Source organism: Ambystoma mexicanum, chromosome 6q, assembly GCF_040938575.1.
Source record: "Ambystoma mexicanum isolate Mex_15411 chromosome 6q, UKY_AmexF1_1, whole genome shotgun sequence".
Taxonomy (NCBI): Eukaryota; Metazoa; Chordata; class Amphibia; order Caudata; family Ambystomatidae; genus Ambystoma; species Ambystoma mexicanum.
The window spans coordinates 1,626,266,317-1,626,281,206 of NC_090937.1; the positions used below are offsets into that span (position 1 = coordinate 1,626,266,317).

The 14,890-nt window shown below is 50.5% G+C and overlaps 1 protein-coding gene across 1 annotated transcript in view; it reads right to left on the reverse strand.

Moving 5' to 3' along the window:
* LOC138516923 (RING finger protein 145-like) overlaps window positions 1-14,052 on the reverse strand; it is a 332,975-nt gene extending 318,923 nt beyond the window's left edge. Inside the window, exon 1 of the mRNA XM_069632386.1 lies at window positions 13,785-14,052. Coding sequence (XP_069488487.1) covers window positions 13,785-13,935 — 151 coding nt within the window. The 5' untranslated portion in view covers window positions 13,936-14,052. The remainder of the gene's footprint in view (window positions 1-13,784) is intronic.
* Between the last annotated feature and the right edge of the window lie 838 nt (window positions 14,053-14,890).

A 14,890-nucleotide genomic window follows, 5' to 3' on the forward strand; every position in this document is an offset into this window, starting at 1 on the left:
AATGTAGGAAAGGCTCCTTCCCACAATACATTATGAATAGGCAAAGTGTTACGAACCTTTTGCAAGATATGCCTAGCTTAGAGGACTTCCAGTCGGCTGATATAGCCCAGGCGGAGTTCCTGTGTGAGTTCAACCTGGCAAAGGTGAGGATTATATTACCCTCACAGCTTGTGGTAAGGGCCTTGTGGAGAGCCAGAGATAGTCTCTATAACCAGGAATTTATTCTTGAAGACAGCGCTCTGGAATCTCCTATAAACAAGGGTGGAAAGGGTATGCAGGAATATAGAAAAAAATCCTCCCATGTACAAACCCGAAAGAAGCACTAGAGGTATGCAGGACGGAAGAGTACAGAGCAAACAGATGAGACAGGAGCTTCCCAAAAGACAAACAGAAAGAAAAGTGAAACAGTGGGTAAGATGCGAGAGGCGTGTAGAGCATTCCCGTCCAAAACATAACTATGAAAAGCCAGAGAAAACCAAAGTGTGGAAGTTAGGGTGCTGGAACACCAGCGGTTTTAAGCATCTCTTGGTAGTGGAACAGAACAATCTGGTAGATTTAAACATTGTGGTTTTGCAAGAGAACTGGTTAACAAATCAGCCAGTGTGGGATGGACACGCATTATCAGGGGTGCCAGCAATTAAAACCAATAGGGGCAGGCCAACAGCTAACGGCTATTAGGGAGAATATGGGAGTAGAATTGATTACCTCTGCCGATCCGAACCCCTTGACTCAACTTTCAAAGTTAGTCACGGCGCAGGACCACTTAGCATTAATAAATGTGTATTAGAATCACAACACTAATACAGGATAGCCAATTTTTAGAAGGGGTTGAGCAGATGTTAGATTTAATATCTGAAGATAACGATGTTAACTCTTCATTGATAATGAGTGATCTAAATATCCAAGAACCTGGAAATTTAGCTATGGCACGGACGAATGCGGCAAGTAGTTGGATTGCGTTAATGGAGATCGTAATTTTATTATGCTCACTGGGACTTTAAAGGGGGATATCCCCATGACACCGACGTGGTCCCAGAATGAACAACTCTCGAAAATCATCAATGTCGATAGAAAGAGCTATTGGAGAGCAAAATTCCTAGAAGTATTACAGCAAAAACTTCACCACACTGCAACAGCAAACAACACATAAACTGCACCAACAGCACACAAGGTCTATCATCGATCTGTTACTCGCACCAAAGCTCAGCCCACGGTGTATACCGAACTGAAGCGGCCAACAGGACACCACCTCGCTCACTGTTCTACTCCCTCTTCCCCCTAATAACACACCAGCCTTCTCGTTTGCAGATCCACCCGAGCACCTGGGGACGAACTCTGTTGGTGACGGCGCGTGGTACAAATACCATTAACATTTGTATTATTGAAAGGTTGATCTGCATTTATTCTACTAAATCAATAAATTAAAAAAAGGACATCATGTTGGTTCTACACGTTGTATGAAATGTGAATAAGGTTGACTTTGAGGATGTTTTTAATATGCAAGTCTGCTGGAGAAAAATTATGTTATTTTCTTAATTGTTAAGATGGGTTTTATTATGATGTTAGTATAACATATTGTAGTTGTATGTGAATAGTACGATATGAACAGGAACAAAAAAAAAATACAATGTTTACTGTCTTTTTTGTATGGTGTTTGTTTATTTTATTTATATCATGCACCTGACCCGGAGGTAATTGGGCGCTAGAGGATAGTAATGGTTACATGGCATAGTATAGGCAGTTGTATACATGAATACAGTTTGAGCATTCAAGGGAAATTACAATGGTACATATTAAACATTATACATAGGTTATAGCAGTAATATAGGATGTATAACACATACTAGTTTGTGCAGACAATCTAGCGGTTAGTGGTATCAAGAGCTATAATTTATGTTTTGTTGAGAATCCATGTGATAACATGGTTTCTGAATTTGTGGAAGGTTTGAATAGACTGAATATTCTGAGGGAGAGTATTCCAAAGCTGGGCAGCTAATACCGGGAAGCTCGAGCCTCCGGCTCCTTTTAGATTATATCCGGGCACCGCCAGACATGGTATGTTGGATGATCTAGTGATTCTGTTGGATACCTTCCATGTGAACTTATCTGTGAGATAGGGGGGGGGGGCTTGGTAGTTAAGTGCTTTGTGAGTGAGGCAGATGGTTTTTAGGTCAATTTTGTCATGTATAGAGAGCCACCTATGGTGCTTTCTAGTTTCTGATATGTGCTCTCTTTTGGGAATATTCAACGCTGCTCTAAGCGCGATATTTTGCATGATCTGGAGTTTATTTAAGAGAGTTTTGTTCGCTCCTAAGTAAAGGCTGTTGCAATAATCCAATTTAGATTGTATGAGCGCTCTCGCCAGAGTAAGGCAGCTGGTGGGGGATAGTAAAGGTCTACAGGCTCTGATCAACTTGCCTGTGTAGGCTGTGGCCGATGAGGTCATGTTAATCTGCTTAATTAGGTTAGACTGGGCATCGAGGTAGAAACCTAAAGTTTTTACATGTTTGGCAATGGGTATACTGTTCCCCATCGATGACGATATTTGTGTAGTGAGGACTTAGTTTGAGAAGGTTATTAGATGAACCGACTAGGAGTAATTCTGTCTTATCATCATTCAGGCAGAGGCCATGTGTGGCCATCCATGCCTGAATGATGATGTAGAATTCGTTAATCCGCGCGACGTCTATGTCATAGGTTCCTGAAAGGGGTAGGAGTATCTGGGTGTCATCCGCATAATTTGTGTAGGTGACACCCAGAGGGTCCAGTTTGTCAAAAATGTTGTACAAAGTGGGCGAGACGCAGGATCCTTGAGGGACTCCGCTGGGGATGGGGATGGGGTCAGCAGCTGCTGAAGGTGAGAACACAGGCATAGTTCTGTTAGCAAGGAATGATTGGATCCAGGCAACTGCAGAACTGGAAAAATGGGCCACTGAGGATAGGTGGTTACAGAGTATGGAGTGATCCACCAGATAAAAAGCCGCAGAGAGGTCGAGTAGAAGTAGGATGGCCATCTTTCCTTTGTCTTTTAATTCATCGATCTGACTTTTGAGGTCGACAAGTGCGGTTTCTGTACCATGCTGATGGGTACCAAGTAATTTGTGAGCTTCAAGATAACCTTGTATTTGCAAGTAGGCTATTCTGTCCAGAATTTTCAGAAGAAAGGGGACTGTCGTAATTGGTCTATAGTTAGTGGGTATAGCCGGGTGAAGGGTCTGTTTTTTTTTTTTAAAAGTGGTAGAATCCAAGACTGTTTGAGGTTACTAGGGACGGAGTTGTTAGAGAAGGAGGAGTTAACAAGTTTGGTAATGAATGGGGCAAGGTCTCTAGCTGTGTCTTTTATAATCTGGGCTGGGCAGCTATCACCCTTACAGTTAGATGGTTTAGGAGATGCAATGATTTTTTGGACTTCAGGGATGGTGACTTTTTTTAATGTGAAGCCTGAGTTAATCTGAGGGGTAGGGGTAGGGGTAGGTGCAGGTGTGTTGACTGTTAGTTGGGATCTTTTGTCAGCTATTTTGCTCTGCAGTCCTTTAATTTTATTGGAAAGGGCATTTTGAATGCTGGTGCACCAGGCTTTATCCTTCGAGCATGTATCTGGCGGTGGGTTGGGGTTCTCTAGTTCTCTTAGAATGTTGAATAATTCTTTAGTACTGGAGCTGGCTTGGGCTATTCTGTTATTATAGGTTTCTTTTTTAGCCTAGATTATCTTATTTTCGTAGGTGGCAGTGATAATAGCAAGGTTGGTTTTGTTTTCAGGTGAAGGGGACGATTTCCAGCGTGATTCCCATTTTCTCTTTTCAGTACAGAGTCTTTTTAGCTCTGGGGTGAACCATGAGTTAAGACGGGCTTTGGGTTTGCTTTTTCGTAGTTTTAGCGGGGCAATAGTATCAATGGCGTTAGACATGGTCTCATTGTAGAAGGAACTAGAGCATCTGCTGTGATGTTTCGTTTATTCCTTGTGAGGCAGGGGGGAGCAATAATGGGCTTTTTCATTACCAAGTTGTTGATATGCAATTCAAAAAGGTGATAAGGTGGTGGTCTGACCATCCTAGTGGAGTCGGATCTAGTAGGGTGATGGTGCAATTGAGAACCGCAACCCAGTCAAGTATCCTTCCTTTTTCGTGGGTGGGTTTGGTGCCGATTTTGAGTGTAGCCTTGTTCTATTAGTGCAGAGGCTTAGGTGATGGCGTGTGGGCCGCTAATGTCCTTGTAACCGAGGTGTGGGCCGCTAATGTCCTTGTAACCGAGGTTGAATTCTCCTAAGATGATATTTTGCGCCGTAGGTTTGGTGGTGTCGGCTGCTAGTGCTGCGATATCTTCTCCAAATGACCCAGGGGGACCTGGGGGCCTGTAAATGATGTGTAGTGTGATCGTACTGTTAGGTGAGGTTTGGAACTTAACAGAGAGGAGTTTGCATGATGCAAATGGCGTAGGGGTGGCTAGTCTTATATTGAGAGTGGCTTTAAAGATAATGGCTATTCCTCCTCCACGAGCCGTGGGTCTGCCTACACGGAGAATGGAGTAATTATCTGGGACAGCTAGGGCAATGGCGCAGACGGGCTAAAAAACGGTGGTGTGGAAGGTTGGCCCAGAGCAATTGCCAGTGGTTTAGATTAATTTGAAACCTTCCACCCATCACTTTTGTGGTCAGGGCAATAGAAGGGCCTGCTGCCTCATGCAGCCAGGTTTCTGTCATTACAAGGAAGTCATGGTTATTGTTAACAATAATGTTGGCAATCTCAGTTGCGTGTGCTACCAATGACCTGACATTCAGTAATGCTCCCTTAGTGGGCTGTGTCTGTGGGTCCTTGGTAGACTGGGGCTAGTGTCCCCTAGGTTGTTCAGTGGGGCTGTACACCTTTTCTTATTGCGCCTGCGATTATTGTTAGTGCATCCAGGGCGATCTGAGCGTATGAATTTATGGGTATATTCTGCTGCTGAGTGTCTGCTGGACGGTAGTCTACTGGTTAGTCTCTTGTTATGCTTAGAGATGTCAGGAGGGGAGGCGGCTGAAGCTGTAGGCACAGGGGGCAACTTATCATGTGTAGTGCACATAGTGGAGGCTGGATGTGGTTTGGTTGTGATTGGTGTTGGAAAAGGGGGTAGTGTGGGAAGGAATGGTGTAGGGCAGGGGATAGGGTGGTGACGACGACATCTCAGTCTCCCTAACCCTTCATCAAACTTAATGTAATGACCCCTAGTTCAGGGGGTGGCAGATGGTATAATGCAGAATGGGAACATAGTTAAGGTTAGCAGTGCCAGCATTCTGTTATGATAACGGGCAACTTTAACGTGGGCTTACTGATACTGGGTAATTTGCAAGGCACATGTATGCTGCTGCCTAGATTCGAAATTTGGCAGATAGGGCATAATCAGCATATAGTCAGCTGTTACCTCTGATAGCAGTTAGGCGCTAAGCATAAGTATACCGCTGGGTTAGACTAGGCTAAAATACACAGTGTAGATGCAGAATCGGCTGAGGCTTGATGAGCATTAGTTTGGGCTGACTCAAAAGCAAAAGCAGGGCACACCTAGATTCGAATTTAGCACTGGGAGCCAGAGTGGCGCTAATTCAAAAGCAAAAACAGGACACACCTAGATTCGAATTTAGCAATGGGAGCCAGAATGGCTAGAACAGATACCTGAATACAATTTGCTAGAGTAGGCCAACATTACTTCATAAGTATATTTTGTTAATTTGAGGTTGGGATACCTATATGGTCTAGCAACTCAATATGCTAGTGCCATGATATACAGTAGGTCAGGCCAGTAGATTGGGCAAGCAGTAAGGTAGCAGTGGGGTGACTAGTAGCCTAGCTGATACTTCACATAGCATAGTAAACAAATATGGTGGCTCATGGATATAGGCGGTGACTGGCCGTAGTGGGAGTGCATAGGGGATGAAACTGAAACAATAAAGTCTTATGGTACAGCGTTACTAGTACCTGTAAGAAGTCCAAATGGGAGGCAGGTTGCAGGGCTTAAGGACCAGGCGCAGACCGCAGCACGGCTCGGTCAGCTCCGTCAGCAGGGAGCCTGACTTCAATGGACCGGCTCTCGCCTGCCGGCGAGGCGTGATTGGTTTATATAGATAGTTTCAGCCAATCGGCGGGCGGATGCAGGCAGGGAAGTCAGGCAGCAGATATGGACAGGGTCAGGCGCAGGGTGCCCTCGAGGCGGCGGCTATCTTAGGGCAGTGAATCCCAATTTCGGTCAATGGGATCAGCTTTAAATGCCCTCGAGATGCGGCAATAATTCAGTATGAGCAAAAAAGCTGAATTTAAATTGATTTAAATGCATATATGCAAATTAGGAGCGTGTTGCTGGTGCTTGGGGAATTCGAACGTGGAGGGGCTGGTAGGCAGCAGGTAATATGCCTCCAGATTACCTCCATATCATGGCTGGATGCAGGTGTAGATGCTGCTGCAGCAGCAGCACTCGACGACACAGGTGTATGTATTTTGATGAAAATGTAAAGGTTTGAATAAACCGAAAACATTTTTTTTTTTTTAAAACACAATTATATCAACTAGAGCTGAAACAAATATGTTTCCAAGTGCCCACATTGCAAAATGGGTAGGCTTCATATATGCCAAAATGGAAAGCTCCTAAAAGTTATGTCATTCAATGTTCACTATTCAAAATGTATAGCGCTTTAATCATAGTTTAAGAGTGCGCAGCTGCTCAGCATATAATAATAATCACAGTGGCCAGTTACGAGTTGCCACCAGTCAAACTCGTGGTTAGTTCTTTCAACATAACATTTAATGATGCCTTTGACTGTCAAAGAACTTCATGAGGCATACCAAAGCAGCAACGGGGAAAAGGTCCCAATGAGACACAGAGTCAAAAACAGTGCAGCAAAACACACCCACAATAACTCTAAATCACATCCCCACAGAAAAATCTCCAACCACGAAGGAACCAACCCCCGAGTGGGAGCAACTCAACCCATAGCGGTTGATGAAAATGCCTAGACCAGCCAAGGAGGCAGCCATACAAATCTCTTGCAGAGAAAAAAACCCTCTTTGCATCGGCCCAGGAAGCCGCCAAACCCCTGGCGGACCGCCCCTGATCGTAAGCAGGTACAGGCAGGCCAGAAGCCACACAGGCCCTGGAGACCACAACCCGGAACCACCGGAAAATGTAAACCACAGATGCGTTATGCCCAGCCCCAGCCAGACCACAAGCAATCAGAAGACTATCAGATTGGTGGAAAAAGCAAACCAATCCAAACACTCCAACACGTCCCGCCGGACATCAATGTTAAGCCGAGCCACCTCCTCAGGCGTTCTTGGATCATGAAAGAAGTCAAGGACAACCAGACCCTGAGAGGTGTGAAAAACCGAGAGAAACTTCGGACCACACCCCAGCACCACCGAGTCTGGCAGCACCCTCAGGAAAGGAGCGTGACATAAGAGAACCCCAATCTCCCCAAGCCTACGGGCAGAAGTGAGGGCAATAAGAAAGCAGATTTCAGTGTAAGATGTTTGATATCAATCTCGGAAAAGGGCTCAAAAGGAGGCCCGTGAAGGAACCGTAATACAAGAGGGAGATCCCAAGGGGGAAGCCCTTTATCAGCACAAGGACGGGAAGAAGAAAAAACCCTGGATGAACTTCCCCACCAACACCTCCCCATCCAAGTGACCATCAGAGTCCCCCAAAAGCAATTTCATGGAAGCCCACTGAGAGCGAAGCCTGAAAAAAAACTGACAGGCCCCTGTCAAAACCCCTCCTGGAGGAACCGAAGGATAGCAGAGAGGCCAGAACGCAGGGGAGGGAACCCAGACCGCCCATACCAGTCTCGGAAATGGCCCCAATGTCTGCCGAACACCTTCAGAGTGGAGGGTCCAAGAGCATCCATTATGGACTCAACTACAGGAACTGAAAACCCCTGAAATCAACCCAGACTGAGCAATAGCCACACTGCCCATTGCATCCGGTGGACTTCCAACCGCAGATCCCCTTGAAGGGGAAACGGCCACCTCAGAACCAGCCAAGGTTCCTAGAACCGAAGCTTCAACAGAGAGGGGAGCCAACTCCGGTGGGACCAGAACGGAGCTAACAACAACACAGTCACCCTGGACACTCTGATGCGCCAAACCACCTGGGGCAGAAGGGGAATAGGTGGAAAGGCGTAAAGGAAAAACCCCAAGGCCACTGTACAGAGAGAGCGTCCATCCCCCAATCCCCTCGGCCCGAAACCGAGAGCAGAAGAGGGGAACTTCTGCCGAGGCCGGGGATGCAAACAGGTCTAGAACCAGGGACCCTAATCTGACACAGGTCACCGCAAAGACCTGGGCCAACAGGACCAGTTCCGCAGAGGAGTGAAAACCGGCGTCTGAGAAGATCCGCTTGAACATTGTCCACCCTTCTGATACGTGAGGCCACCAGAGACACCAGATGAGATTCCTCCCAGGCGCCTATCAACGCTGCCAGAGCATTCAATGAGCGGCCGGAACCCCTTTTGCAGTTGACATATGCCAAGGCCGTCGTATCATCAGATCGGATCAAAAACCGCCGACCGTCCAGCAACTCCTCGCAGTACACCAGAGATTGGACAATAGCACAACTCTTGGCAATTGGACGATCACCGACTCTCCCCAGATCTCACAACCCTTGAGCTGAGAGGACCCCCAATGTAGACCCTATCAGCTGGCGTCGGTAGTAAGAGAGGCCACAGGAGGAAGGACCATGCACACCTCAGCCTGCAGACTTCAAACCCCCGCCACCATAGCAGGGAGACTAGCAGCGCTGGGGACACTGAAAACAAAACTACGAAAGCCGAGATGTCGGGAGCCAGTGGGAGAGAGTATAAGACACCAGGGGACGTAACCGAAGACGGGCTCAAGGAACCGGAAAAAACACACGCAAGACGCCACATGCCCCGTAACTTCAGCAACAGGCGAACCGAGACAAACCGCCTTCTGAGAACCCAGTCCAGAACAGCCAGCAAGCGCCCCCCCCCTGCACAACATCCAGAGTACGCTCTCCCCAGACGTCCGGACAAGCAGTGCAGGGGCTTGAGACCCATAAGGCGGTGACACATCCTAGAAGGCAGAGTGAACAGGGAGAGGAACGGGCAAGACGGTAACCCACAACAACCATTCGGAGAGAACGGATCCCATGGCCAACCACTTGGACCGAGAGCTGGGCACCAAAGTCCTAACCATGCAAACCTGGACAGGCGGAGACAGGAACAGCAACTGATACCCCCCTCTGGAAGGAGCCCATTACCCAGGAAGCTGAACCCCACCGGTCCCATACACCTCCGAGAAGATAGAGACGAGGAGCCAGGGAAAAACCGCCAGTCACTGCACTTGCACCAGAGGAAATTCACAGGACGTTGAAGCAGGCCTGCGCCACAATATAACAGCATGCTTGTCAGCCCACAAAAAGATCCTACTTATCAAAAGGAAGATACAGGACAGCCCAGACGTCCAGCAGACCATGGCCCCCTCAGCCGACAGAGGAGCCACCACGCTGGCGTCAAAAGGGCAGAGTACTGTCACAAAAGCGGGGCAAAGCGAACCATCCCGGGTAGCAGACATCAAAGGCAACCCCCCACCTGGGGTATGCCTACACTGGAAAAACCCACTGAAGTGACATCCCCCTCCACCGGCACCAGAGCTCTGAGAACCCCTCCAAGCACAGACACGTGCCACCATGTCATGTGCCATATCACTTCCCACAAGTCTGAGAGGAGGCGTGAAAGCAACACGTCGGCACCGGAGGACATAGGCCCTAAAAGAAGAGACACTGGGAACCCTCTGCATGGCCATTACTTCCATGATGCATTTTCTATAATTCCATGCCGGACAAGGGAAAAGAAAATCATCTCCTGTGACCTTCCCTCGCGCAGTTCAGAGGAAGAGGACAGGACAAGGAGTCTGTGTCCATAGCTAGCACAGACCCAAACACACCACTAACTCACCACATGACTGAGAGGTGGCTTGAGCCCTGTATCTAGTAGCTGGTAGCCCCATGCCCTAAATTGTTCCAATGCGTCGGTCTAGGAAGGATGAAGGGCCGAGTCAGCACCACAGAAACTCGAACCCGAAGTGTAGACTATGCCAGGCCGGTACCCTTCCGGCCGCTTGCAGACGTGTCCAAATCTGCGCCGTTTTCACAGGCTGCACGCAAAGAATGCAGCCAACATCCGGTGCATCCTGGGCTGTGTGTGTCTGAGGAGCGGGTGGTATGTGACATGCCTGCGACAGAACAGAGCCCCCGTACTTTCAAAGACTCTCTGCCACTTTCACCCCACGAAAAGAAGCAGAGAGGCCACACAACAAAAGGGAAGGCTAGCCCATACTGCCAAGTGCTTGCCATCATGTCCAATAAAGATGTGTACACAGAGCACGAGGAAAACGGCCTGTCCAATCAATATGGCCAAAACAGGAGGAGAGGGGAAAAACATCAAGCCCAGTCCTCCCCTCTCCCTACCTTCCTCCGGGCCGTGTAGGACCCGGGACACAATGCTCACGCTGCGGTCCGGTGCCCAGCAAAGAACCGAGCGAGGCAATCCCGCTCAACTGTGACCACAAGCCCCGCAGGTGGCCCAGGAGCAGCGCCACACCCGAGGGAGCCGAGGTCCCCGCCACACAGCCCCCCCCAGGGGGCCAGCAATCGGTGCTCCCCAGTGCCCTGCACCGGGAAGAAAAGTCCAACCTGCCGGAGGCAGGAAAAATTAAACTGAGTGACGTGGATGTGGGGGAGGAGTTATAGGGAGTTAAAGAAATAGAAGAAGGTCCTGTGTTGGAGGCGGGTGCCTCATGAAGTTAGTACTGGGACGAGGAAGAGTGGACGTGGAGGTAATGTTACTTTATGTGATGTGACTTCTGGTAATGTCAATGCATTTACATGTTAGGGGGCTTTTCTTTTTTTCTAGCACATAAAATCACAGTCCGCTTTCCACCACCTCCCTAATCAAACAAGAGGTGGACCACCCAGTCAGGGCTGAGGATGGAGGCTGGTACTGACTTGGCCATTCTTTTGCTGCATTGACTCGTGAGAGGTGAGAATGACAAGTCTCCCTAACTAGGCTCTGGCAGGGGACAGAGGGGCACCCTACTCAACTCCTGGGCTTCTCTTTCACAATAGTTTTACTTCAGTCTATTTTACTCAATTGAAGTGACCCAACCCTACAAATCCCAGCAGGCCATTCACTTTACAGAGAAGTGACAGCACAGTGTAATAAATATCTCACTGCCTGGCATGTGATGTGGCAATCCTGGCTGTCTCTCAGCTCCAACTCTTACTGACCCTGCTCCCTATGCGCCCTTGCAATCCCCGACAGTCCCTTTGTTGTGCATGACAACTTATGCCAGCATTGACACCTGCTGAAACTTGACATTTAAAATGTCCCACTATAAGTCATAGCATGAATAGTGAAAAGTCAGGACTTGCTCAAGGGGTCATGCATGGCATGGGGCCACATGGCAAAAGCGGAGCCCATACTCACCCAGGCAGTACAGGTCCCTCACAGGAAGAGTGGATCCCACCCATGTAGCAGGTCATAGTTATAATACGTGTGCACCCCGCCCCCAGCTCCACACCAACGTAGTAGAGACTCCAGGCAGTCCTGGCCTGCAGCAGGGGCTGCTGGCCCCGCAGGGGCCCCTGGACGCTCTGTACATCCCAGAGAGGAAGAGAGTATCCCACCCATGTAGCAGGTCATAGTTATAATACGTGTGCACCCCGCCCCCAACTCCTCACCAAGGTAGTAGAGACTCCAGGTAGTCCTGGCCTGCAGCAGGGGCTGCTGGCACCGCAGGGGCCCCGGGAAGCTCTGTACATCCCAGAGAGGAAGAGTGGATCCCACCCATGTAGCAGGTCATAGTTATAATACGTGTGCACCCCGCCCCCAACTCCTCACCAAGGTAGTAGAGACTCCAGGCAGTCCTGGCCTGCAGCAGGGGCTGCTGGCCCCGCAGGGGCCCCGGGAAGCTCTGTACATCCCAGAGAGGAAGAGTGGATCCCACCCATGTAGCAGGTCACAGTTATAATACATGTGACCCCACCCCCCCAGCTCCTCACCAAGGTAGTAGAGACTCCAGGCAGTCCTGGCCTGCAGCAGGGGCCCCGGGAAGCTCTGTACATCCAAGAGAGGAAGAGTGGATCCCACCCATGTAGCAGGTCATAGTTATAATACGTGTGCACCCCGCCCCCAACTCCTCACCAAGGTAGTAGAGACTCCAGGCAGTCCTGGCCTGCAGCAGGGGCTGCTGGCCCCGCAGGGGCCCCTGGACGCTCTGTACATCCCAGAGAGGAAGAGAGTATCCCACCCATGTAGCAGGTCATAATTATAATACGTGTGCACCCCGCCCCCAACTCCTCACCAAGGTAGTAGAGACTCCAGGCAGTCCTGGCCTGCAGCAGGGGCTGCTGGCCCCGCGGGGGCCCCAGGAAGCTCTGTACATCCCAGAGAGGAAGAGTGGATCCCACCCATGTAGCAGGTCATAGTTATAATACGTGTACACCCCGCCCCCAGCTCCTCACCAAGGTAGTAGAGACTCCAGGCAGTCCTGGCGTGCAGCAGGGGCTGCTGGCCCCGCAGGGGCCCCGAGAAGCTCTGTACATCCCAGAGAGGAAGAGTGGATCCCACCCATGTAGCAGGTCATAGTTATAATACATGTACACCCCGCCCCCAGCTCCTCACCAAGGTAGTAGAGACTCCAGGCAGTCCTGGCGTGCAGCAGGGGCTGCTGGCCCCGCAGGGGCCCCAGGAAGCTCTGTACATCCCAGAGAGGAAGAGTGGATCCCACCCATGTAGCAGGTCATAGTTATAATACGTGTGCACCCCGCCCCCAACTCCTCACCAAGGTAGTAGAGACTCCAGGCAGTCCTGGCCTGCAGCAGGGGCTGCTGGCCCCGCAGGGGCCCCGGGAAGCTCTGTACATCCCAGAGAGGAAGAGTGGATCCCACCCATGTAGCAGGTCATAGTTATAATACGTGTGCACCCCGCCCCCAACTCCTCACCAAGGTAGTAGAGACTCCAGGCAGTCCTGGCCTGCAGCAGGGGCTGCTGGCCCCGCAGGGGCCCCGGGAAGCTCTGTACATCCCAGAGAGGAAGAGTGGATCCCACCCATGTAGCAGGTCATAGTTATAATACGTGTGCACCCCGCCCCCAACTCCTCACCAAGGTAGTAGAGACTCCAGGCAGTCCTGGCCTGCAGCAGGGGCTGCTGGCCCCGCAGGGGCCCCGGGAAGCTCTGTACATCCCAGAGAGGAAGAGTGGATCCCACCCATGTAGCAGGTCATAGTTATAATACGTGTGCACCCCGCCCCCAACTCCTCACCAAGGTAGTAGAGACTCCAGGCAGTCCTGGCCTGCAGCAGGGGCTGCTGGCCCCGCAGGGGCCCCGGGAAGCTCTGTACATCCCAGAGAGGAAGAGTGGATCCCACCCATGTAGCAGGTCATAGTTATAATACGTGTGCACCCCGCCCCCAGCTCCTCACCAAGGTAGTAGAGACTCCAGGCAGTCCTGGCGTGCAGCAGGGGCTGCTGGCCCCGCTGGGGCCCCTGGAAGCTCTGTACATCCCAGAGAGGAAGAGTGGATCCCACCCATGTAGCAGGTCATAGTTATAATACGTGTGCACCCCGCCCCCAGCTCCTCACCAAGGTAGTAGAGACTCCAGGCAGTCCTGGCGTGCAGCAGGGGCTGCTGGCCCCGCTGGGGCCCCTGGAAGCTCTGTACATCCCAGAGAGGAAGAGTGGATCCCACCCATGTAGCAGGTCATAGTTATAATACGTGTGCACCCCGCCCCCAACTCCTCACCAAGGTAGTAGAGGCTCCAGGCAGTCCTGGCCTGCAGCAGGTGCTGCTGGCCCCGCAGGGGCCCCGGGAAGCTCTGTACATCCCAGCGGTAGAGCAGATCCAGGAGCGCCAAGCCCGGGACCCGCAGCAGCACATTGGCCGCCTTCTCCATGTTGGACTGGGCGACAGTGCCTCGGTGGGCTCATGAGCCCTGGCACCATCTGCTGATGACAGCTGAGCCGGGAGCTTGCACACTGTACTGTCCAGGCAGCGAGGGGGCGTGGCCGAGGCAGACATGTTGAGGTCAGGCGAGCGTCATAAAAAGAACATGCCGCACACGTTCTTCCGCGCATGCGTAGTAACATCCTGAGGTCAGGCGAGCGTCAAAAAAAAAAAGAATGTACCGCACACGTTCTTCCTTCCGCACATGCGTAGTAACATCTTGAGGACAGGCGAGCGTCAAAAAAAAAAAAAGAATATGCTGCAGACGTTCTTCCGCACATGCGCAGTGATTACATGCTGCGTCAACGCAAAGGAGGGGAGGAGGGGGAAACAATAAATAACGTTACGGTCCCATTGTCAGGACATAACACTGAAATACGAAATTTCGCAGTGTTTTGATTCTAGTTTTCAAAGTTTTACTTTTAACTAATGATATCGTCACAAAAAAGCACTTCTTTTTGTTCTGAGGTGTTTCTTGTATTTTTAGCAGAACAAATCTAGAAATTGTAACTGTCCTATCGTGGGCGCACGACTTATCAAGCAATGGCGCAGCAAAGAAAGAGCCGCCACGGAGCTCATGCATACCACGCCGCCACGGAGCTCATTGCCACCACGTCCTCTTTATTTTCACTCCACAACGATCTTCCCGATCACGCCCCGCTACATCACTTCCCTTTCCTCCCTGGTTCCTCCCGTCCCCCTGTTGTCATAGAGACATCAACATGACATCTCCCCCCCTTTTTAAACAGTTACCAGATTCTTCGCAACAGGCGGCGGTCCGGTGGGCTTCTAGTCCATTTCCTCAATCCATCGGCGAGGTCTGTTCCGAGCCCTCTGCAGACGTGCGTGACTCCGCCCTGGGGATGGTCCATTCTCCCCAGCTTCGTTCCCCACGTCCGGTTCTG